Raw genomic sequence first — 25,160 nt, 5'->3', positions numbered from 1 at the left:
GCCTGTATTCACATACAACTTTGGATCTGAAAGCAAGCCAAAAAGTATTATCAACTCAGCCTTGAAAAGAGACAGTGAAGTTCCAGAGCTTGGATTCTTAAAATAATAATTTGTTTTCTTAGAAAGCAAATTTAACCTTAAGGGTTAAATGTCCCAAGGAGCACTAGTCAATTTGTGCCTTGTCTGTTTGCAATTTTAAGTGAAAGGGCATTATCCAAAACAAAATAAAACCAATTAATTTGAAACCTACAAAACAGATTTCATTATTTTTATGCAGTTAACCAGTTAAGTTTCAGTAGAATCCCTAATTTCCCCTTTGGCAGATTTAACAAAAGTGTCTGTAGCCAAATATTCAAATTTGATTGTTTCTTTGCCTGGATTATTTACACGTTCCTTAAGAAAGAGGCTGCAAAGAAACAAGGAGTCATTTTTAAAGCAGGTTTTCTCCTCACACATTACAACAATTGCTTAATTGCTTCCACACTCCCAGGGAGTCAACTTCTCACCTTCACATTCCCTTAATCATTTGCTTTGGATCGGGCAGATCTGTTACTAGAGCCCACTTTTCCAGGGGGAAAAGCTGGCCTCTTTGTTATCTTTTGTGCCTCCTCTCTATCCTCAATGATGTGTGGCAATGGCCTGTATGGGACTGAGCATAGAGGGAGGTAGAGGGAGTTGCGTTGTGGAGCTAAATCCTAAATTTGGGAGAGGCGGCACAGTTAGTGTAGGCGCGCCAGCTGAGAGATCCTTTTCTCTCCCTTCTAGTGCGTTCTCTTGGCGCACAGGTGCTGCTGCTTGTGGTTTACATTCCTCACTGCGGGGCGGATTTTTGCTCTTCTGAGCTTCAATCTCATCCCTCAGGGTTTTAATTTCTTTCTCTTTTAATGCGAGGTTTTTTAACAACGTTATTACTGCCTTCTCGGTTTTTCCACTTTCCTTTTCAGTCCACCACTTGATCAAATCCTTCTCTGGTGCATGTTTGTAGTCTAAATATTCCAGTGGGCCAGCTCTCGCTTCTCCCTGCGATGTCATGGCCTCTGTATGGCTTAACCCTCAGGGTACATCTAGACTACAGGCTTTTGTCGACAGAGGCTTTGTCGACAGATACTGTCGACAAAGCTTCTGTCGACAAAGAGCATCTAGACTACATCCAGTTCTGTCGACAAAGAGGCTTGCTTTGTCGACATGACAGTGTAGACGCAAAGGACAGTGTAGATGCAATAACGCCTTCTGTCAACAGAACTTTGTCGACAAAAGGCGTTATGCCTTGTAAAATGAGGTTTACCGCCATCGACAAAACTGCTGAGTTCTGTCGATGTTATGTCGACAGAACTCAGTGGTAGTGTAGACACAGGTATAGTTTTGTCGACAAAAGTCCACTTTTGTCAACAAAACCCTGTAGTCTAGACACACCCTATCTGTTGACAAAACTTCTGTTGACAAAAGCCTGTAGTCTAGATGTACCCTAAGAGCTGAAATCACTGGTTTGGCTGGGAGCCAGACCCATTGCAGCCAGCAGAGCGGCTGGTGGGAATGACTGGCAGGTGGCCGGTAGGAGCAGCAGCAGGCAACCAGAGGAGCAGCCGGTGGGAACGGCAGGAGGCTGGTAGGAGCGGGGGCAGGCGACCAGCGGAGCGGCTGGTGGAGTGGAACAAGACAGCTGTTGGTGTGTGGCTCGTGGTGAAGGCTGCAGCAGAACCATACGGAGAGGTAGCGCCGTCAGCCTTGGACCACGTAAGGTGCCCCTATCAACCCCCCCTGCCCCCCTTTCCACCCAGGTTGGGAGGTAGAACCCTGCAGGTGAACTTTTGAACTCTGGGCGGCACTGACCAGGGACAGAGACTTTTGGGGTGTCGGACTCTGGGAGATTTTGGGCTGCTGGACTCCAGAGACTCTTGGGGTGTTGGACTTTGCTCATGGTTTGGGCTATGAACTCTGTTTGTGGTATTTTCCCAAGTTAATGCCATGTGACTTCTCTCTCTGTTTCATTAAATGTTTCTTTTCTACACTCAGAACCGGCTCAAGCCCCCACCCAGTAGCCTGGGAAATTCACACACCCATGGGCGTCTGAGAGGCAATGCTTCCCCACTTGCAAGCACAGAGTCTGTGTGAGATGGACCCCTAGATATAGAACCCGGCCCTGGTTGCTGCCAGGCCTACTCGGCAGAAGGGTTACACTAAACAAACCCAATTCTTTCAGCCTTCCTTCACAGGTCATGTTCTCTAGACCTTTAATCATTCTTGTTGCTCTTCTCTGGACCCTCTCCAATTTCTCCACATCTTTCTTGAAATGCGGTGCCCAGAACTGGACACAATACTCCAACTGAGGCCTAACCAGCACAGAGCAGAGCGGAAGAATGACTTCTCGTGTCTTGTTCACAACACACCTGTTAATGCAGCCCAGAATCATGTTTGCTTTCTTTGCAACAGCATCACACTGCTGACTCATTTTCAGCTTTTGGTTCACTATAACCCCTAGATCCCTGTCGTCCGTACTCCTTCCTAGACAGTCGCTTCCCATTCTGTATGGGTATGTCTACACTACCCCGCTAGTTCGAACTAGGAGGGTAAAGTAGGCATACCGCACTTGCAAATGAAGCCCGGGATTTGAATTTCCCGGGCTTCATTTGCATAAGCCGGGCGCCGCCATTTTTAAATCCCGGCTGGTTCGAACCCCGTGCCTACATTACCCTCCTAGTTCGAATTAGGAGGGTAGTGTAGACATACCCTATGTGTGAAACTGATTGTTCCTTCCTAAGTGAAACACTTTGCATTTGTCTTTATTAAATGCTTATTGGATAATCAGTTGACTAGTAAATTCCCCCCCCCCCCCCGCTGCCTCTTTTAGATAGAGGCAGCAAAGGGGGGGGAGAAGGGGGTACTTCAAAGGGGCAGTGCTGCACAGCTGACCCCGGGTTCTCGGGAAATGCTGCGCAGAGCCTGGGATCAGCTTGGGACTCCATGCTGCGCTGCTGCTTTGAAATGCACAAGAGCACCCGCTGGGGACTCTTGCACATTTCAAAGCTGGCACCCACGTGCAGCCTGGAGTCAGCAGGACTTTTCACTGGCCCTGGGCTGTACGCGGAGTTCCACATTCCTCCTTTGAAATGTACAAGAACCCCAGCAGGGGCTCTCGTACATTTCAAAGGAGGAATGCAGACGTACCTGTCAAGTAGTTGATGGAAATTCCATTGACTAGTAAATTTACCATTACTTAACATCCTTATTCATAGGCGTGCGCACGGGGTGTGCCGGGTGTGCCCAGGCACACTCTAATGTCTCAACGGGACGGACCAAGCCAATGGGCCGGGGGCTGATCCGTCCCGCACGCAGTCTGTGCCGACCCTTGCGCTTTATGGGTTGCGTGGGGAGCAGACGCCAGTCTGCACCGCCTATTCTGATGCAGCGGCACAGCTGGGCAGTCCCACAGCCGGGGGAATGCCGAGCCGGGAGATGTCAGCCTCCCGCCGGGCTGTGCGCCTGCTGCGAAAGGGGGTGGGACTAGTGATGTCAGGGCAGACGTGCGTCAAGGGGAGGGGTTAGTAGGGTGGGGAGAGAGCAGAGAATTCAAAAGGGCTGCGGATGCAGGATACAGGGGTGGGAGCAGAGGCATAGTGAAGGGGGTCAGTTGCCCCCGGGCACCATGCTGGGGGGGGCCGGGCCAGGAGCAAAGCGCACAGCTGTTCTGGCCCATGTGATGCTTTTGAACAGAGACCGGGAGTCAGCTCAGTGCTCCCGGCTCTACACACTGCAAACGGAAGCAGCAGGGCCGGGCGGCAGCAGCAGCAGCCACTTTAAAGGTTAGATTCACTTACCCGGCTGTTCCGTTCCTCCAGTGCCTGCCTCTGGGGGGGGGGGGAGGGGATTTGATGGGGGGTGCTTCTGGCGCTGGGGGTGGGGGAGGGGCCTCGTTCAGGTGGAGGGGTGAGTGCATTCGGAAGGGGGTGCTGGGGGGCTGGTCAGGGTGAGGCGTGAGTGCTTTGGGATGGGGGCACTGGGGGGGCCTGACTCTGGGGAGAGGTGAGTGCTTTGGGATGGGGGGGCTGGCTCTGTGGGAGGGGTGAGTGCATTGGGATGGGGGTGTTGGGGGGGCTGGCTCGGGGGAGGGGTGTGTGCATTGGGGGTACTTATAATTTTTTTTTTAAAAAGGTACTTTATAAAAAAGGAAAAACTTAAAAAACAGCAAATAGTCTAGTGGCACTTTGAAGACTAGCAGAATATGTAGATGGTATCGCGAGCTTTCGTGAACAAAACCCACTTCTGCTCATGAAGGCTCATGATGCCATCTACATGTTCTGTTGGTCTTTGAAGTGCTACTAGACTATTTGTTGTTTTTTAAGTTTTTCCTGTTACAGACTAACTCGGCTACCCCCTCTGAAGCTTATAAAAAAGGTTGAGAAACCTTTGGGCAGGAAGGAGTTTTGGTAAAAATATATCAGACATGTGCACACAGTGCCCGCTCTACCTCAGCTGGTGCTGGATAGTGAGAGCCTCAATTCTAAAGGAGTTGGCATTACTGAGGTGATAGATCCCCCAAGTTTTGTTGTGGATTTTCCAAAAAAAAATGCTGGTGTTTTCTATAGGTCACCCACATCTCCCAGCCATAGCAGAGACTTGGGCTTAACATGGCTTTCTCACCTAAGGGCAGCCCAGATCTGTGTGATTCTTAGGGATCAATGGCCCCTGACATCCAGGAGACATCCACGTGATGGGGATCTGAGAGCCCAGACCACGTCTGCCAGATGTGCTCCCAGGCACTATGTGGGGATTCATCTCGCTCCCTGTCAAACACCATTGATTAGCCCAAAGCCTCACAGCCTCTGCGGCAGGGAGTTCCACAGGTTAACACACACACCGCCTCCACGGGGCCAGGACACAGACCGGTGGTTACAATACATGGAAGAGGACCCTACTCCGGGGGCGGTCCTCCTTGCAAACATACAACACGGGGGGAACGAGTGGGCCCAAGCCACAGGACTGTGGTGTCACCTGGGCTCAGGGGTGGAGGGCATGGGGATGGTGGCTAGGCTGCCTGACTGACCCATCCTTTCCTCTGTTCTCTGCAGTGGGACCAAGCAGGAGCGGGGGACCCTCCAGCCCTGCGGCAGCGGCAGCACCCCCAACCGCCTAGGCACCAAGCTGGTGGGTCCAGCAGCGGGACCAACTCCTCCGGCGGCACGTACAGGCCGTCGAGAGGATTGAGGCGGCCATCACACGCCGGGTGGATGCTGACCTGGAGTGGTGCCAGCAGGCCTGGGGCCGCTTCCAGGCTCAGTGTGAGCGCATCGGTGATGCCATCACCACCCTCACTGCACACATCGGGCACGCTGTGCATTATGGCATGGCATTGCCCCATGCACCTGCCATCTCTCCCATGTCAATGCCCGTGCCCCCTCCTGCTGCTCCCACCATGCCCCCTCCTGATGCACCCCATCCTGCCCACCTCCCCATGCTGCCTGCCGCGATGCAGCCTGAACTGCATGTAGTGGTCCGCCCCGGCAGAGGCGGTCGCAGGGACCACTCCTCCCAGTTCAGAGCTCCCTCCCTTCTCCCACCCTATGTCCCCATTGTAAATAAAAAGTTCAATGTGTTGTTTAAAAAAAAAAAAAAAAAAAACCTGTGTTGTTTATTGGGAGGTGAAGGGAGGGGAGGGGAGGAGGGAAGGGTTGGGGATGGGAGGGAGCTGTCAAGGGAGACAGAGGCGACCCTACTGTGGGGCCTGGGAAGAACTGGAATTGCTAACCAATAAATACAACTATGATATCATTGGTATTACAGAAACCTGGTGGGATGGGACGCATGATTGGAATGTTGGTATGGAAGGGTACGGCTTGCTCAGGAAGGACAGACAGGGAAAAAAGGGAGGAGGGGTTGCCTTGTATATTAAAAATGTACACACTTGGACTGAAGTGGAGATGAACGTAGGAGATAGCTGTGTAGAGAGTCTCTGGGTTAAGCTAAAAGGGGTAAAAAACGAGGGTGATATCATGCTAGGAGTCTACTACAGGCCACCTAGCCAGGTGGAAGAGGTGGATGAGGCCTTTTTTAAACAATTAACAAAACTATCCAAAGCCCAAGATTTGGTGGTGATGGGGGACTTCAACTATCCAGACATATGTTGGGAAACTAACACAGCGAGGCACAGGCTATCCAATAAGTTTCTGGACTGCATTGGAGACAACTTTCTGTTTCAGAAGGTTGAAAAAGCTACCAGAGGAGAAGCTGTTCTGGATTTGGTTTTAACAAATAGGGAGGAACTAGTTGAGAACTTGAAAGTGGAAGACAGTATAGGGGACAGTGATCACGAAATAATAGAGTTCATGATCTTAAGGAAAGGTAGAAGGGAGACCAGCACAATTGAGGTAATGGATTTCAGGAAGGCAGATTTTGATAAGCTCAGAGAACTTGTAGGTAAGGTCCCATGGGAAGCAAGACTGAAGGGAAAAACAACTGACGAGAGTTGGAAGTATTTCAAAGGGACGTTGTTAAGGGCCCAAAAGCAAACAATTCTGCTGTGTAGGAAAGATAGAAAATATGGCAAAAGACCAGCTTGGCTTAACAAGGAGATCTTGCACAATCTCAAAATAAAAAAGGAGTCTCATAAAAAATGGAAACTAGGACAACTAACAAAGGATGAATATAGGCAAGCAACACGGGAATGCAGGGGCAAGATTAGAAAGGCAAAGGCACAAAATGAGCTCAAACTAGCTACAGGCATAAAGGGAAACAAGAAGACCTTTTATAAATACATTAAAAGCAAGAGGAAGACCAAGGACAGGGTAGGCCCACTGCTTAGTGAGGAGGGAGAAGCAGTAACAGGAAACTTGGAAATGGTGGAGATGCTCAATGACTTCTTTGTTTCGGTCTTCACCGAGAAGTCTGGAGGTGTGCCTAACGTAGTGAATACAAGCAGAGAGAGGGTAAGTTTAGAAGATAGGATACACAAAGAACAAGTTAAAAATCACTTAGGAAAGTTAGATGTCAGCAAGTCACCAGGTCCTGATGAAATGCATCCCAGGATACTCAAGGAGCTGATAGAGGAGCTATCTGAGCCTTTAGCTATGATCTTTGAAAAATCATGGCAGACAGGGGAGATTCCAGAAGACTGGAAAAGGGCAAATATTGTGCCCATCTATAAAAAGGGGAACAAGAACAACCCAGGAAACTACAGACCGGTCAGTTTAACGTCTGTCCCAGGGAAGATAATGGAGCAGGTAATTAAGGAAATCATATGCAAACACTTGGAAGGTAATAAAGTGATAGGGAATAGCCAGCATGGGTTTGTGAAGAACAAGTCATGCCAAACTAATCTGATAGCTTTCTTTGATAGGATAACGAGCCTTGTGGATAAGGGAGAAGCGGTGGATGTCATATACCTAGACTTTAGTAAGGCATTTGATACGGTCTCGCATGATATTCTTATTGATAAACTAGGCAAATATAACTTAGATAGGGCCACGATAAGGTGGGTGCATAATTGGCTGGATAACCGTAGTCAGAGAGTGGTTGTTAACGGTTCTAAATCCTGCTGGAAAGGGATAACAAGTGGAGTTCCTCAAGGGTCTGTTTTGGGACCCGTACTGTTCAATATCTTCATCAATGATGTAGATATTGGGATAGAGAGTACGCTTATTAAGTTTGCAGAGGATACCAAACTGGGTGGGGTTGCGACTTCTTTGGAGGATAGGGACATAATTCAAAATGACCTTAGCAAGTTAGAGAAATGGTCAGAGGTAAACAGGATGAGGTTTAATAAAGAGAAATGCAAAGTGCTCCACTTAGGAAGGAACAATCAGTTCCATACATACAAGATGGGAAGCGACTGTCTAGGAAGGAGCATGGCAGAAAGGGATCTAGGGGTCATAGTGGACCACAAGTTGAATATGAGTCAACAGTGTGATGCTGTTGCAAAAAAAGCAAATATGATTCTAGGTTGTATCAACAGGTGTGTTGTAAGCAAAACTTGTGAAGTCATTCTGCCGCTCTACTCTGCACTAGTTAGGCCTCAGCTGGAGTACTGTGTCCAGTTCTGGGCGCCACATTTCAAGAAAGATGTGGAGAAATTGGAAAGGGTACAGAGAAGAGCGACAAGAATGATTAAAGGTCTAGAGAACATGACCTATGAAGCCAGGCTTCATGAACTGGGCTTGTTTAGTTTGGAAAAAAGAAGATAAAGGGGGGACATGATAGCGGTTTTCAAATATCTAAAAGGGTGTCACAAGGAGGAAGGAGAAAATTTGTTCCTCTTGGTTTCTGAGGACAGGACAAGGAGTAATGGGCTTAAAGTGCAGCAGGGGAGGTTTAGATTGGACATTAGGAAAAAATTCCTAACTGTCAGGGTGGTCAAATATTGGAATAAATTGCCAAGGGAGGTGGTGGAATCTCCCTCTCTGGAGATATTTAAGAACAGGTTAGATAGACATCTGTCAGGGATGGTGTAGACGGAGCTTGGTCCTGCCTTGAGGGCGGGGGGCTGGACTTGATGACCTCTTGAGGTCCCTTCCAGTCCTATGATTCTATGATTCTATCTCCGTCAGGGCCTCCCGTATGCGCCCCCCATCATGGTGCGCCTGGCGGATGGCAGCTGTGCGGGGATGCTCGAAGGCCTGGCCCTCTCCTGCCACCCATGCCGGGAGGAAGGCCTCCCCTTTCTGCTCCATGATGTTGTGGAGCACACAGCACGCGGCCAGTACCTCAGGGACGTTCTGCTCACCCATCTCGAGACGGGTGAGCAAATAGTGAAAGTGGGTTTTCAGACGGCCGAAGGTGCACTCCACCTGGTTGCGGGCCCGGTTGAGGCGGTCGTTGAACCGTGCCCGGTCGTGGTCTGTCCGCCCTGTGTAGGGCCGCATCAACCAGGGCAGCAGGGGGTAGGCCACGTCCCCCCACAATACATGTGGGCATGGGCATGTCCCCGACAGTAAATTCCCGCTGGGGGAAGAAAGTGCCTGCCTCCAGCCTGCCAAACAGGCCGGAATTTCAAAGAATGTGGGCGTTGTGTGCCCTGCCAGACCAGCCCACATAAATGTCCGTGAAGCGGCCACGGTGGTCCACGAGGGCCTGGAGCATGATGGAGAAGTACCCCTTGCGGTTTATGAAATGGGCCGCTCGATGCTCCGGGGCACAGACGGGGATGTGGGTTGCATCCAGGGTTCCCCCGCAGTTGGGGAACCCCAGGACAGCGAAGCCGGCCACCGTTGGGTCCACGTCCCGCAGGCGGATGACTTGCTGGAGCAGGATGTCGTTGATGGCATGGACGACCTGCAGAAGGGTGCACAGAAACACAGGGGAACACATCACATAAGGCAGGGTGAGTGCGTGCTCCCTTGGGGGGTTCCCACCCCCCTTGTGATGCCCTCTGTCCTCACACACACCAGGGCCCCCTCGCCCCACAGGCCATCCCCCGCCACCAGCAGGCCTGTGCAAGGGAGGGATGGCCCAAACCCCTGGGTAATGGGGCATTCCCCATCGCCCCAGCCTGGACTCTTGCCTGCCCCTGGGCATGGAGTGCAACCCCCCCCCCCCCATGGTGGATCTGCCCACCCCGGACTGGTGTGCTACTGATCGGTAGCTGTCCGGGGTGGCCAGCTTCTATATGGCAACGGCGACCCTCTTGTCCACGGGGATGGGTGCCTGCAGCCGGGTGGTGCTTCTTTGGAGTGCAGGGGCGAGCCAGGCACATACCTCCAGGAACGTCCGCTTTCGCATTCGAAAGTTCCAGAGCCATTGCTGGTCGTCCCATTGCCCCAGGACCAGCCGGTCCCACCAGTTGGTACTGGTGTCCAGTCTCCACAAGGACCTCTCCACGGTGGGGTGGGGATGCCACAGGGATGCCACCACCTCCCTGGTGAGGGAGTCCAGAGCGACCTGCCCCCTGAGGTCCTGGACGACGAGTGCAGTAGCATGGAGCAGCAGCTGCAGGCACTCCAAAAGTGCACAAGGCCACCCCTGGCTCCATGGCACAACAAAAGAGCTGACGTCAAAAAAATCAGCAAATGGCACTAAGGCACAAGCTGTGGTATCCAAGAAGGCAGAGCGCAACCACAACTAGAACTGCTACGGCTGTCAGTCCCTGCAAGAGGTCCTAAAGCTCACAGCAGGAGAGAAACGGCTGTCCAGGGAGATCCCTTTAAGCATGTGTCTCAAAGGAGCTCCAGCCCCCACCCCTGGAAACGGCTGGTGCCCTTTTGCCCTCTCCAAAGTGGTGCCAGGCTTCTGCTTTTGTGCAAGAGCATCCCACCAATGTAGATGCTCTCTTGTGCAAATGCGCATCGCTCTGACGATGAGTCCTGGCCAGTATAGACGCTCTGTTGCGCAACTACTTTAGCACAAGAGTTCTTGCGTTAAAGAGTATTTGTGCAAGATCGTGCCAATGTAGACGTAGACAGTGGGTTAATGCAATTGCAGGATAGTTGCACGAGGGGGCTTTGGTGGGGGCCAGACTAAAACCTATTGGTAGGAGGATGGTGGGAAAAGTCCTTACAGGGGGTCACATGACACCTTTTACTTCTGGTCATGTGTCCATATTGCCCTGAGAGTGTTGCCTCCAGAGGCGTGGCTAATGGGAGTCAAGGGTGTGGTTAACAGGGGTCGGGGTGTGGCTAATGGGGGGGGTCAAAGAGTACATTTAAAAACATGATTTGGGTGCACACCTATGTCCTTACTACAGAAAGCACTTCAGCAATTCAAACTGGTAGGAACTTGCTCGTTTCGTCGTGCTACAGGGTGCAAGAGTCAAAAGTGCACTGGAGCAATATGTTTGCTCATCGCTGCCGCCCCGCCCCCTCACGGCCAATAGGCTTGGTTGGCTCTCTATTGTCGTTGCTAACATAACAGGTTCCTCCTTCATCCCCAGAATGCACTGCGAGTATCCCATCCCCATTGTTATATCCGGGTATCCGAGAGGAGTTGGAGTTAGCGGGAGGGGTTTTTCTCCTTCGGTCGGCAAGGTCTAGAGTTGTTTGCAGTTGGGCGCTTCAGACGAGTTTGGGAGGGGAGTGAAGCCTCACGCGCTCGATCATGGCGGTAGGTGCTGCTCATCACGGGATCTATTAAGAAGCCGGGAAGCGAGAAGACACGGGGTGGGGAAACTGAGTACGCGCGTAGACAAAATGGCCCCCGCCTCCTCATACTATCGGTGCCATAATGGCCTTCTGTGTGGGTGAAGGGAGGCCACCTGCTCTTACAGACGTTTCTGCCCCCCCCCCCTTCACGTTTTTGCATCAGAAAAAGAGTCTTCGGGGGTATCTGCTGCTTTAGGGTTAGCTGTTTGTTGGCCCTGAGGGGCGACTAGGGGGAGTAAATGCTCCTGTGAAAGTTGTAGTGGTGCCTTGAAGTTCAGACTCTTCCTAGTTCGTGTTGCGGGGGATTCCTTGTCTCTTCTCCATCCCTTTCTCCTTCTTTGAGACTAGACCTAATATCTGAAAATATTTCTCAATGTGCAGTATTTAAACAAGCTTAAAACTGACCCCGTTGGTTGCTTTAGTGGGAGATTCCCTTACTATTAATTTTTATTGCCGTGTGTGTGTGTGTGTGTGTGAGAGAGAGAAATAAATGTGACATTCTAAAGATCGGGTTGAGGGGGTTTTTTTGTTAAATTATTAACCTTGCGGCTTTATTCTTGTTCTGGGTTTAAAATTTCGTGTTTGAGTTTGCCATCTTAAAATTTTACAGCTCAGAGAGAAGGAAAATATAGTAAGCAAGCTGACAGGCAGGTTTTTAAAAAATGGTTGTTTGATGGCATTCATTGATGGGTGCAAACTTGAGAGACTTTCAAGGGTCTTGTTTCCTAGATGGTGGGCATGTATGGTACTTTATGAAAATCAGGCTTTTTCATGATTTCTCTAATTGGGCAAACTCACTAATGTTTTTGAAATTTTAGCTGTGATAGAAAAGGATTTTCTTTACTATTTTTGATAGAATCTTGTTGCAGTTACAAAATACCAATTTTATATTTGATGTCTCAGATTGTTGCAGGCCAAATAAATAATAGGCAAGAAATTGAAAGTAAAATAACTATGAGAGTAGAGAGAATCTTAGATCTACTACCCACCCTAAAGCTGTGCATTTGTTGCATAAATTGCAAGGTTTCATCCCCTTGGAGGCTAGTCTGATTTACCCCAAGAAGAGAGTCACACTTTCAGGCTGGGTCCAACTCAAGTTTATTGGTTGCAACCAAGGTACGGCTAAGGAACTCAATGTTCAAAGCAGAGCCGACCCCCAACATCTCATAGGCAGGGGTTCTTATAGGGTTAACATCCTTCCTGGTTTAGGTGCCTTAACATGATAGGTTACTTCATTTTTGACGTTTAGCATTCCTATAGGTCAGGTTAATTTTCCAAATGAGGTTAAATACAGTGCCTACTTGCTGACTTTGCCGTTACAGCTGTGTTACATTCATTCACTTTTGCTGAACAATGGGCGAGCCATACTTCCCTTTTTCCTTTCCTGCTTGAGCCGGTCACAAGTTTAAAGGATGTGGAATCTATCCATATCTCTACTTAACAGAAGACTGGTTTCACTTCCCCTCGTCTCCTTATTATAAGTTATTACCTGTGACAGGCCTTGACCTTTGTCATGTCTTACTCCTATACAAATAGCAAATATATCTAAGCATTAGCAATGTATGTATATTGTACGTGCCCCTCATAGGGGAATCAATGGCTCCGGGGGATTTGACTTCCCTTTTACACATCACATTGATGGTTCTTGTTAGGGATGTTGAGTAGCGATTAATTTGCTAGTCGAGTAGTCAAGGCAATTTCCATAGACTAGTCAATAGGCACTTCCGCATTCCATCTTTGAAATACACAAGAGCCCCCATCTTGTGCATTTCAAAGTTGGAACGCTGCATGGAGCCCAGGGCCAGCGGGAAGTCCTACTGAGTCTGCACTCCACGTGAGTGTTTCTGCTTGGAAATGCACAAGAGCCCCTGCTGGGCACTCGTGTACATTTAAATGCTGGCATGCTGCACTGAGCCCAGGATCAGCTGGGGAGTCCCCAGCTGATCCCGGGCTCTAAGCAGCACTGTCACTATGAAATGTTGCACGAAGCCCGGGGTTAGAATATTGGAAGCAAATAGTTAAATTTCATCACTAGGAAGTGTTTATATTTTCTTCTATTTAAGTATCAGGTTATCTCCCCTAAAGTTCTCTGTAGCATTTTCAGCCAATGTTGGCTGAGATCGTGTTTTTGTGAATGTAAATGCAGTCACCTTTCATTGGCTTTCTAGGTGCAAGATGAGTTAGTGTTGTCATGGCCTTATTGACTTTGCTCCTAGACAGAAAAAACACCTTGGCTTGCTTTTTACTGTGTACTGCTTCCCTGTTGACTTCACATGACTTCATTAATATTTTCCTTTGTGTGTAACATCTATTGTTAGTTTGTTTCATCTACATCAGGGAGACCGAGAGAGACACTTACCTCCTATCGGGAGTAGCGATGTTACATTTAGGTTATTTTAGTAATCGAGTAGTCAATAGAATATTTTTCAACCACTCAATTACTCCATAGGGGAAGGCTGCCCTGCTGCATCTCTGCAATTCAAAAGGCAGTAGGAGTTGGGCAGCCTTCTCTTCTCCCCGCCGCCCCCCTACTGTGTTTTCATAGAGTTGGAAGAGACCTCAAAGTCATCAAGTCCAGTCCCCTGCTCTAGGCAGGACCAATCCCAACTAAATCAACCTGGCCAGGGCTTTGTCAAGCTGAGACTTAAAAACCTCTAGGGATGGAGACTCCACGGCTGTGTCTAGACTGGCTACTTTTTCCGGAAAAGCGACTGCTTTTCCGGAAAAACTTGCCAGCTGTCTACACTGGCCGCTTGAATTTCTGCAAAAGCACTGACGATCTCATGTAAGATCGTCAGTGTTTTTTGCGGAAATACTATGCTGCTCCCGTTCGGGCAAAAGTCTTTTTCCGAAAAACTTTTGCACAGAAGGGCCAGTGTAGACAGCAGAGATTTGTTTTCTGAAAAAAAGCCCTGATCGCAAGAATGGCGATTGGGGCTTTTTTGCGGAAAACCGTATCTAGATTGGCCACGGACGCTTTTCCACAAAAAGTGCTTTGGTGGAAAAGCGTCCTGCCAATCTAGACGTGCTTTTCTGAAAATGCTTTTAACAGGAAACTTTTCAGTTAAAAGCATTTCCGGAAAATTATGCCAGTCTAGACATAGCCCACTACTTTCCTAGGTAACCCATTCCAGTGCTTCACCACTCTCCTAGTGAAATAGTTTTTCCTAATATCCAACCTGGACCTCTCCCACCACAACTTGAGACCATTGCTCCTTGTTCTGCCACCTGTCACTAATGAGAACAGCCTCTCTCCATCCTCTTTGGAACCTCCCTTCAGGAAGTTGAAGGCTGCTATCAAATCCCCCCTCACTCTTCGCTTCTGCAGACTGAACAGACCCAACTCCCTCAGCCTCTCCTCGTAGGTCATATGCTCCAGCCCCCTAATCATTTTGGTTGCCCTCCGCTGGACCCTCTCCAATGCATCCACATCCTTTTTGTAGGGGGGGGGGGGGGGCCGGGGCCCAGAACTGGACACAATACTCCAGATGTGGCCTCACCAGAGCCAAATAAATGGGAATAATCACATCTCTGGATCTGCTAGCAATGCTCCTCTTAATGCAACCTAATATGCCATTAGCCTTCTTAGCTACAAGGGCACACTGTTGACTCATATCCAGCTTCTCATCCACTGTAATCCCCAGGTCCTTTCCTACAGAACTACTACTTAGCTGGTTGGTCCGTCAGCCTGTAACAATGCTTGGGATTCTTGCGTCTCAAGTGCAGGACTCTACACTTGTCCTTGTTGAAGCTGATCAGATTTCTTGTGGCCCAATCCTCCAATTTGTCTAAATCACTCTGGACCCTATCTCTGCCCTCAAGCGTATCTACCTGTCTCCCTAGCTTAGTGTCATCCGCAAACTTGCTGAGGGTGCCATCCATCCCCTCGTCCAGGTCATTAATAAAGATATTGAACAAAACTGGTCCTAGAACCGAACCTTGAGGCACTCCGCTAGAAACTGACTGCCATCCTGACATCCAGCCGTTGATCACTACCCACTGGGCCCGGCCTTCTAGCCATCTTTCTATCCATCTTATCGTCCATTTATCCAATCCATGTTCCCGTAACTTGCTGGCAAGAATATTGTGGGAGACCATATCAAAAGCCTTGGTAAAGTCAAGGTATATCAGATCCACTGACTTTCCCATGTCCACAGAGCCAGTTACCTCGTCATAGAAACTAATCAGATTGGTTGGGCACGACTTGCCATTTGTGGATCCATGCTGATGATTACTAATCACTTTCCTGTCATCCAAGTGCCTCAAAATGGATTCCTTAAGGATCCCTTCCATGATTTTTTTCCAGGAACTGAGGTAAGACTGACTGGCCTATAGTTCCCTGGATCGTCCTTCTTCCCTTTTTTGAAGATGGGCACTACATTTGCCTTTTTCCAATCATCCGGGATTTCTCCCGATCTCCACGATTTTTCAAAGATTATGGCCAAAGGCTCCTCAATGACATTTGCCAACTCCCTCAGTACCCTCGGATGCATTAAGTCCGGACCCATGAATTTGTGTACGTTTAGCTTTTGTAAATAGTTCCTAACCTGTTCTTTACCCACCACGGGCTGTCCATCTTCATCCCATCTTCGTCACTCTAGCGCGTTAGTCCGGGAGCCAACCTTGTCTGTGAATACAGAGGCAAAGAAAGCATTGAGTACTTCAGCTTTCCCTACATCATCTGTCACTAGGTTACCTCCTTCATCCAGTAGGGGCCCCACACAGTCTCTGATCACCTTCTTCTTGTTAACATGCCTGTAGAAACCTTTCTTATCCTTCACATCCTTAGCCAGTCGCAATTCCGCTTGCGCTTTTGCCTACCTGATAACCCCCCGGCATTCTCGAGCTATACATTTAAACTCCTCCCTTGTCACTTGTCGAAGTTTCCACTTTTTGTAAGCTTCCTTTTTGTGCTTAAGTTCACCAAGGATTTCCCCTGTAAACCAATCCGGTCTCCTACCATGTTTGCCTCTCTTGCTACATGTCGGGATGGTTTCTTTCTTTGCCTTCAATAAGGCTTCTCTAAAATACTGCCAGCTGTCCTGGACTCCCTTCCCCTTCATGTTAACATCCCAGGGGATTCTACCCATCAGGTTTCTGAGGGAGTCAAAATCGGATTTTCTGAAGTCCAAGGTGTGTATTTTACTACTCTCTTTTCTTCCTTTGGTCAGGGTCCTGAAATCCTACCATCTCATGATCACTGCTTCCCAGGTTGTCACCCACCTCCACTTCCCCTACTAGTTCCTCCCTGTTTGTGAGCAGACGGTCAAGCTGTGCACGGCCCCTGGTTCGATCCTTCAGCACTTGTACCAAGAAGTTATCCCCAACATTCTCCAAAAACTTCCTGGATTGCCTGTGTACTGCTGTATTGGTTTCCCAACAGATGTCAGGGTGATTCAAGTCCCCCGCGAGAACCAGGGCCTGCGATCTGGAAGCTTCGCTCAGTTGTCCGAAGAAAGCCTCATCCACCTAATTCGGTGTCCTGTAGCAGACACCAACCACAACTTCACTGCTCTTGTTTGCGCCTTTAAACTTAACCCATAGACTCTCAACAGGGTTTTTTTCCCCTCTTTATACTGGAGTTCAGAGCAATCATAGTGCTCTCTTACGTATAGTGCAACTCTTCCTCCTTTTCTCCCCTGCCTGTTCTTCCTGTACAGTCTATACCCTTCCATGACAGCGCTCCAGTCATGCGAGTCATCCCACCAAGTCTCTGTTATCCCAATTAAATCATATTTCTTGGACTGGGCCAGGGCCTCCAGTTCTTCCTGTTTGTTGCCCAGGCTTCTCGCATTAGTGTACAAAACCAGTTAAGCAACCTGAGGTTTATCTGTCTTCTCCATTCGTAACAGGGGTCCTCCTTTCTTGCTCCTTCCTCTCTGCATTTCTTCCCGGTATCCGACTTTCCCACTCCCCTCAGGGTTTTGGTCACCGTCCCCCGACGAACCTAGTTTAAAGCCCTCCTCACTAGGTTTGCAAGCCTGCTCACGAAGATGCTCCTTCTTCTCTTGGTTAGGTGGATCCCATCTCTTCCTAACAATCCTTGTGCCCGGAACAGAGTCCCATGGTCGAAGAAACCAAAGCCCTCTCTCCGACACCACCTGCGCAACCACGTGTTTACTTCCTCAATTTGGCGATCCCTGCCCAGTCCTTTCCCTTCAACAGGGAGGATGGACGAGAACACCACTTGTGCTCCGGATTCTTGGATCCTTCTTTCCAGCACTACATAAGCTGCAGTAACCCACTCAAGGTCATTCTTGGCCGTATCGTTAGTTCCCATGTGGAGAAGCAGGAAGGGGTAGCGATTCAAATGTTTATTGGTTTTAAGTTGCAGAGCCACAGCAGGGTGTGAGCAGGGACTAAGCAAGGCTGCCTGCCAGCCTGGCTCATAAATTTAGTAGGGGGTAAGCAGGCAGTCCAGCTCAGTCCCTGCTTGTGCTGGGTCAGGGACCAAACCCCGCTGTGGTTCTGTAATGTAAAATGCAGTAGGAGTTGGAGGGGCAGGCTGTGCCTGATTCCTCCTCCTTTTTAAAGTGCATAACTGCAGTGGGGGAGCGGAGACAGTGCTGGGGTGAACTGGCTCCTGCTTGTGTCTCTTCCCCCACTTCCTCTGATATTGGTGGGGAGGGGAAGAATGTGAATAGTTAATAGACTACTTTTTTTTAAAATATCCCTAATCTGGAGATTAGCCTGTTCTTCTCTTTTGTTGGTAATTAATACCTCTGTACTGACTTTAAAAACAGAGTGCATATCCAGGGGCATGGCCAGTTAATCGTGAGGTGTTGCCAATGCCGCACCGCCCCCCCCCCCCCCCCCCCCCCAAAAGAAGAGCCCATGCTGGCTCTACAACTTCCTGCAAAAAGGGAGGTAGCGCCAGCTCTGGGGTTTTTCAGGAAGCATACGGGCTGCTCCTCCCCTTCCAACAACAGCGGGCACTTCCTGAGACACCAGCTGTGGTGTGCTCCTGCTCTCTGGCTAGACACCCACCGGCACCCTGCTCCTGCCCCTTCCCTCCTGGCTAGACACCTACCCTCAGCTTGCTCCTGTACCCTATTTTTCCACCCAGATTCTGCACCCCCATCCCTATCCCACTCACTGGCAGTCCTTTCCCACACACTTGATCCCTCATTTTTGGCCCCACCTCAGTGTAGAGGGGCCCACAAAATCCACTAACCCTGGAACCCCAGAAGAGTTAATCTGGCCCAAGGCCTTGAACCTCAGTCCTACCTACCCTCCCCCCACGTGGGCTGGAGTGCCGGGGAATGAGGTGTCTCAGTTGGGGGGGTCACATCAGTGAGGCTTGGGGGAGTTTGGAGGGGTTGTTTTTTCTGTGTCACTTGTGTGGTCCCTGACTTTTTTTTTTTTTTTTTTTTTTTTTTTTCCTGTGGGTCAGTGGCCCCTGACCCAAAACAGGTTTCTTTCCCCTCCCATAAATAAGACAATGCTGAAATGTTTTGTTTTTCATTTTTTATTTAAAAATGAAGTCTGGCCGCAACATAACACTCCCACACCCCCCACAGACCCCAACCTTGAGCCTATTGTACACCTGAACCCCCTGCCCTGAGCCCCTTGCATCCCCAAACTGATGCACCCCCACATCCCCAGTCTTCCGCCACAACACTCCTGCACCATCCACACACTGCAAATCTGTGTCCTGAGCTCATCATATCCTTGGTTGAGACTGGCTGACTGGGGTTTACCGACCTTATCCATGGAATCCGTCTCTGGCCCACAGCCGCACAGGATGCCCTTGCGGAAAATCTGACCATTGGCCATCCAGGGCATGGGGCTCACTGCAGAAGAGGAAGAAGAAGAAATGGAGGGACTGGAAGGATCTGAGGGATCAAACCAGTCTGGTTGTTCCTCTGCGGGAGGACTTGGTGCCTACCTGCCTGGTAGACTTCCCCCAAGATCGAGAGGATCCATCCTTGTGGTTTGCCTATGACTGAGTGGTCTGTGTTAACAGGGCTGTCACGGAGACTCAGGCAACCGAGCAGTGGCCCCATTTCGAGATGGTGTCTGACCTCTTGTATCGAGTGGACCGGGATCCACAGACTCAGGAAGTCCAGTCCCAATTAGTCATCCCTTGCTGCCACCAGAGAGCTGTTCTGAGGCTCTCTCGTGACATCCCTGCTGCCGGACACCTGGGCCAACACAAGACCCTGGCACGGGTCCTGCCCCAGTTTTTCTGGCTAGGTGTTTACCAAGAGGTGAAGGACTACTGCCAGTTGTGTCCGGTGTGCCAGTTAGCTGCTGTGACGGGCTGGGTTTGGCCACAGCTGAGGGCATCCACTCAGGGCAAATTGCTCAAACTTGGGCCTCCTTACAGCCCCAGACTGGAAACCTTCCCAAATAGGCTACAAACCAGTCCCACCGAATGCTTCCGCTGCCAATCTGGCCAGCCAGAAGCCTCACAAACAAAACCCCTCTGACACCCCAGCTCTTCCTGTGCCCCAATCAGCCCCGGGCCTAACATACAGATGAGGGGTTATAGAACCCAATCTCACCTACCCCGAACGGCTTCTTCTGGTCCCAAGAAATCAGCCACAGTTCCCAGGTCTATTTACACTTTGGATCTTCCCCACAAGACCATGCTGGGCCAATCCTCTAGAATCTACAATCTTAAAGGTTTGTTACTAAAGGAAAGAAAAGCATGAGAGTAAGGTTGTTAAAGAAAATACATTACATGCATTGAATCATCCAGTTCTCAATACAGGCTCTTAGAGATGTTATAAACTGCTATCTTAGGTTGTACACCACAGACTTTTATGTCAGGATGGGTCCACAGTTCTTTCTGGCTCATTGTTCCCCGCAAGGCTGCATCTGGGATCGGGAGCTAAACTGGAAGGGTGCCACATGGCAATTACATATCTTCCTGGCCAGAGCAGGTCACGTGGTCCAGTGACCTATCCTTGGGTCCCAAGTCAGCAATCATTATTCTGGCTGGCTTGCAGGTATCCAGACATTCCTCAGGTGTGTCTCTGGCACTTAGAGATCTATTGTCTCTGGAGCCTTGCTAATTAGCATAGATATTGAACGAACGTTCCTGGCACATTGCTCTGCCTCAGAGAATTTTCCAGCATCAACACAGAGTATATATTTATAACTCCACATACAGATATTATACAAGTACATTAATAGTATATACAGAATCAGTAGATCACAAGCTTTCATGTGACGCCTCACATGGTCCCCTTTGTATAGACTTTTGCACTTGTGCGCGCGCGCACACACACACACGCACACCCCATGGGTGCAGCAGTGACCTTTAAAATTCAATAATGTGACAGCTGCTAACTGCGGTGTTCTGTGGGCCCCCCGATACCTATGCCAATAGTTGGTACCCCCGTTTGAACACATTGCGCTGGACCTGTTAGGCCCACTCCTGAGGAGCAAAGCAGGGTTCAAATACATCTTGGTCTTGGTAGACTGTGCAACCTGCTTTCCGGAGGCTATCCCGTTGGTGTACCATGGCACGTATTATTGCCTCCAAATTGGTGAAGGGCCTTCCCCGGGAGTTGCTCACGGATCAAGAGACTAATTTTACCTTCCAGTTGCTTCAGCAGGTCTGTGCACTCCTGGGCATCTGCAAGCTCCAGACTTCAGTGTACCGCCCTCAGACAGACAGCTTAGTAGAGCGTTTTAATCAAACTCTAAAGGGGATGTTGCTGCAATTTCCCCCAGCTGAACTGCAACAGTGGGACCAATTACTTCCTCCCTTTATTAACCATCGGGGAGGTGCTACGGATGTCAACTCAGTTCTCCCCTTTTGAGCTCCTCTATGGTCACCAACCTCAGGGTGGTGTTGGACTTAATGAGGGAGACCTGGGAAAGCACCCTGTCAGCCTTTCAGGGGCTCCTCCAATATGTTTTCCAATTACTGAAGCGATTTGCCTGGGCAGGGACTCTAGCCCATGAGAACCTCCAGGTGGCTCAAGTGACCCGGGGCAATACTTTAACCAGGGAGCCTGAGAGAGGACTCTTGAGCCAGGGGGACTGAGTACTTCTTCTCCTCCCGTCTGAGGAATCTAAACTCCTCGCTCAGTGGCAGGGTCCCTATGAGATCACACGGTGAGCAGGCTCAGTGACATACGAAGTACACCAGCCAGACTGGAAAAAGAAAAAGCAAATCTATCATGTGAACCTCTTAAAACCATGGAAGGAGTGTGAAGCACTAATGATTACACCGTACCCCCAGGTGCCTGACCCAAATGAAGAAGAAAAACCACGACTGGGAGATACACTGACCGAGGTTCAGCAAAAGCAAGCATGTCGACTGTTGGAGGCCTTTTGGAAGACCTTTACCATGCTTCCCAGACAAACCACGGTGGTGTCTCATGCAATTCAGACACCAGGCCAGGTAGTCAAAGAGATTAACTGCCCCCTACCCTGACAGATGAGGGAGGTTGTGGAAAAAGAGGTCCAAGCTATGCTAGAAGTTGGAGCGATCGAACGATCAAAAAGTGAGTGGCGAAGCCCCGTAGTGCTTGTTCTGAAACCGGATGGAAGTGTATCGTTTGCATCAATTTCAGGAAGGTAAATGCTATCTCAAAGTTTGATGCCTACCCGATGCCCCGAACAGAAGAATAACTGGACCATCTGGGAACAGTGAACTACATCACAACCCTTGATTTGACCAAGGGGTATTGGCAAATCTCTTTGGAACTAGAGTCCCTGGAGAAGACTGCCTTCACCACCCTGTCCGGGCTATTCCACTTTGTCTGGATGCCCTTCAGCCTTCATGGTGCTCCCTCGACATTCCAGCACATGATGGACTGCCTTCTGAGACCCCATACCGATTATGCCACAGTATACCTTGATGATGATGTGACTTATAGCCAGCACTGGGAAGAACACCTCCTCCAGGTGGCTGCCGTTCTTCGGACTCTGCGAGATGCAGGACTCACGGCCAATCCAAAGAAATGCCAGATTGGCTGGCAAAAGACCACGTACCTCAAATACCAACTGGGATGCGGTCTGGTGCGCCCACTCTTAGATAAAATCTGGTCCATGCACAGTTACCCTGTACCCACGATGAAGAGAAAGGTGTGTCAGTTCCTGGGCCTAGCCAGATATTATCACTGCTTTGTCCCCCGATTTGCAGCCATTGCCGCCCTCTTAACCAAAGACCGTCCCTAACAGGTACGCTGGTCACTTGAACGTGAAGTTAGGGCTAAATAGTACAGGTTTTCGGCACAGGCAATCCTTGGGAGTCTGGAATGCCACTTCAATCAGACCTTTGTGGTACAGACAGATGCCTCAGAAGTGGGGCTAGGAGCTGTACTGTCCCAAACAGTAGCTGGAGAGGAGCATCCAATCCTCTATATCAGTAGGAAGCTATTACCTAGAGAATGCAACTACTCAGTTATTGAAAAGGAGGCCCTGCCCTTACATGGGCAATTGAGGCCTTGAGGTACTACCTCTTTAGGCAGCCCTTTTGTATTGGTGACAGACCAAGCACCACTTAAGTGGTTGCATACCATGAAGGATACCAATGCCAGAATAATGAGGTGGTACTGTTACCCAGGGTTCTTTCAATGCAAATCTCTTGGTAACTTTAACTCTCTGCAAGGTGGTGTCAGGAAATAATTCAGGGGGGAGACAGTCGTCTGACCAGTAGATGGATGGTACAAACAGGACAGCACGAGTGCTTTCGCTTAAAGCTAAACTTTAGTCGCAAGCACTTGTTGCGGATGTGTGTGTAAAACGCCCCCACCCTTGATAATTACCGAAGTTGAGTGTGGCTCTCGAGTGACACTGGGCAGGCTTCCGATGGCCAGTCTTCAGTCTGCTGGTGGGGATGGAGATGCGTCCAGATTTGAACAGTCCTCAAGGAGTCCTCGAGGCGTCCCTCCAAGTGTGCCCCAAAATTGTCACCCTAACTCAAACTTTCCTTCCCTATTTCTCCATTAGTATAACAATAACACGTCACTCAAACTTGTTAGGCAAGCACTTTTTAAAGGTTAGGCAAGAGGTTTTCTTCTGATCATCGCTTTCACCAAATGCGTGGTTGGTGTGTGTGTGTGTGTGGTTGTTGTTGTTCCTCTTTCCCCCCCCCCCCCCTCTCTCTCTCTCTCTCTGACTCCATGCCCGGCGGTCCTGATTGTCTAAATGCCTTAAGACATAGATCTAACTTCCTGTTTTTCTTAATGTATAGCTCAGTGATTTCAATAGAGATTTGGGCCTCAGGAAGGACGCAGGGTCAAGTTGCCCCCTCTGTGGCACCCAAACTCCCTTTCCGTCCCTGACTGTGGTCTAGGTCTAATTTGGGCCTGTTAGCTTGGTTGCTAAAGTTTAAGCAGTAAGCAATAGTGGTTCAGGCACATTACTGGATTTGCTGAAATCTCCCCGTACAGTACCTCGCTTTACAGCAATATGCGTTTACAATCCAACACCGCCCAGGGAAAGAGAATGCCAGAGTGAGGGCAACCAGAGCACATAAAGGAAAACAACACTTTGCTGTCCCTTGTGGTTTAAAGTAAAAGGTTCAGAAATGTGGCTAGTCCCAGGGAGGCGCAGAAACAGGCAAACTATTACTAAATATCTTTTAAACTTTTATTAAAGGGCTTCTACGTATAAATTATGATTTTTATCAATTTCTTACATACTGTGGAGGCAGGAAGGGAATAAGGGAATTTGTGTGCAGCCATCTTGGTCTTGTTAACAAGAGAGCAAGAGTCAGGCTAAGTCTGTGGCCTGACAACGCGAGATCTGTAATTAGACGCTGCCTTCGCCTCTCGCCTCCATACGGAGATAAGGATAGAATGCTGACTCTGGCAGGGACCTTGAGATAAGGAGCATCTGGGTGGAACTAAATAACTGTTAGCCATTGGTGTTTGTAATGGGAAGGAGACTAATTATTATTATTATATTTAATAGACAGTATATAAACTGCTTCATAATTGCTTGTATTTGAAGATCTGCCTTGGAGGGGGGGGGGGCTTCCCCCCTGTCCGAACCAGTTTTTCCCTTGCAGCAGCTCATAATCAAACTGCCTCTGGCTACTTGTTGCTTACAAACTCAGAGTGAGGACAATGTTTTCTTCCACAATACGTAGGCACCAAATAATTATTAGAATGACCAATAAGCAAAATGCAATACAGTAAAGAAAATTCCTTGAGGTTTCTCTAAATCCCAATAGTTGTTAACAAGGGACTAGAGATTATTAACAGTTACGTTTACATCAGTCTTACTTATAAGACTGATCTAAAACTTTTAACACTACTACTTAACAATACCGCTAAACAATTTCAGATAACAATACTTACATTTAACAGACACAGAAACTACAACATCATCATATTTGGTATTCGTTATGTTTGGTATATGTTACGCTCTACAGGAACTCGTTTGGTTCGGTGAGCGGGAGGTGGCCCTCGGGTGATCAGTCCTCAGACGTGGCTCATATTCTGCCATCCAATGTTTATTCGGGATTCCTCAATTTGATACAGGAGGGGAAGCTGTTTTATAGAGAGAGCTTTTGCGCACTTTTTGTGATAAGCTAGCAGACCCTGTCTGTTAAGTGACAGGAGAAAGGGGGTGACATGGTTTCCTGTTTTTCCTTTTCCGCCTTATTGGGCATGGCACAGTCAGCACAACCAGCATGAACTTTTCAGGTCTGGTTTTGGTTCCTGTTCATCGCTGATCATTAAGTTACATAGTGTAAGGTTTTTCATCAAGGGGAAGTTGACCTTTTGCTTGGATGGCAATACGCACGAGAGGCCTGGCCAGCAAAGAGCCTGCTTCCACATCCCTTAGCGAGGTAGGTAAGCAAGCAGGGAAACCTGAGAACCGTCTGTCTGGGGGGGTCCCTTTAAGCACAGGCCTCAGCCTCAGGCAGCAGCCACACAAAGTAACTCCTGACCTGATGCCCTGCCAGAAGTGGTTTCAGCTGCACTTAAATGCGATTGAGAATCCAATTGGTGTGGACATGCTATTTCAAAATAGCAAAATGCTATTTCAAAATGAATTTTGTGTGTAGAGGTGTTATTTCGAATTAACTATTTCAAAATAACACTGTAGTGTAGACCTACTCAGAGAGGACTCCGCACTCCAAGAACTCGGCCCAGACGGTGACGAGGTCTGGGCCAAGGACGT

General features: G+C 49.1%; 1 protein-coding gene across 7 annotated transcripts in view; it reads left to right on the top strand.

The window, feature by feature from the left end:
* The first annotated feature begins 10,869 nt into the window (after positions 1-10,869).
* LOC102444602 (arginine/serine-rich coiled-coil protein 2-like) overlaps positions 10,870-25,160 on the top strand; it is a 57,697-nt gene continuing 43,406 nt past the window's right edge. For 6 of the 7 annotated variants that reach the window (XR_012895900.1, XM_075897814.1, XM_075897811.1 and 3 more), the window contains exon 1: positions 10,870-11,025. Coding sequence is in view for 3 of the 7 variants with exons in the window: in XM_075897814.1 (XP_075753929.1) it covers positions 11,020-11,025 (6 nt within the window). In the remaining 4 variants the exon portion in view is untranslated. The remainder of the gene's footprint in view (positions 11,026-25,160) is intronic. The other variant, XM_075897815.1, reaches the window with a different exon arrangement.

The sequence above is a fragment of the Pelodiscus sinensis genome, chromosome 15 (assembly GCF_049634645.1).
Source record: "Pelodiscus sinensis isolate JC-2024 chromosome 15, ASM4963464v1, whole genome shotgun sequence".
Classification (NCBI taxonomy): domain Eukaryota; kingdom Metazoa; phylum Chordata; order Testudines; family Trionychidae; genus Pelodiscus; species Pelodiscus sinensis.
The sequence above is the reverse complement of the archived record's forward strand: the minus strand, read 5'-3'. Positions and strand labels throughout refer to the sequence as shown.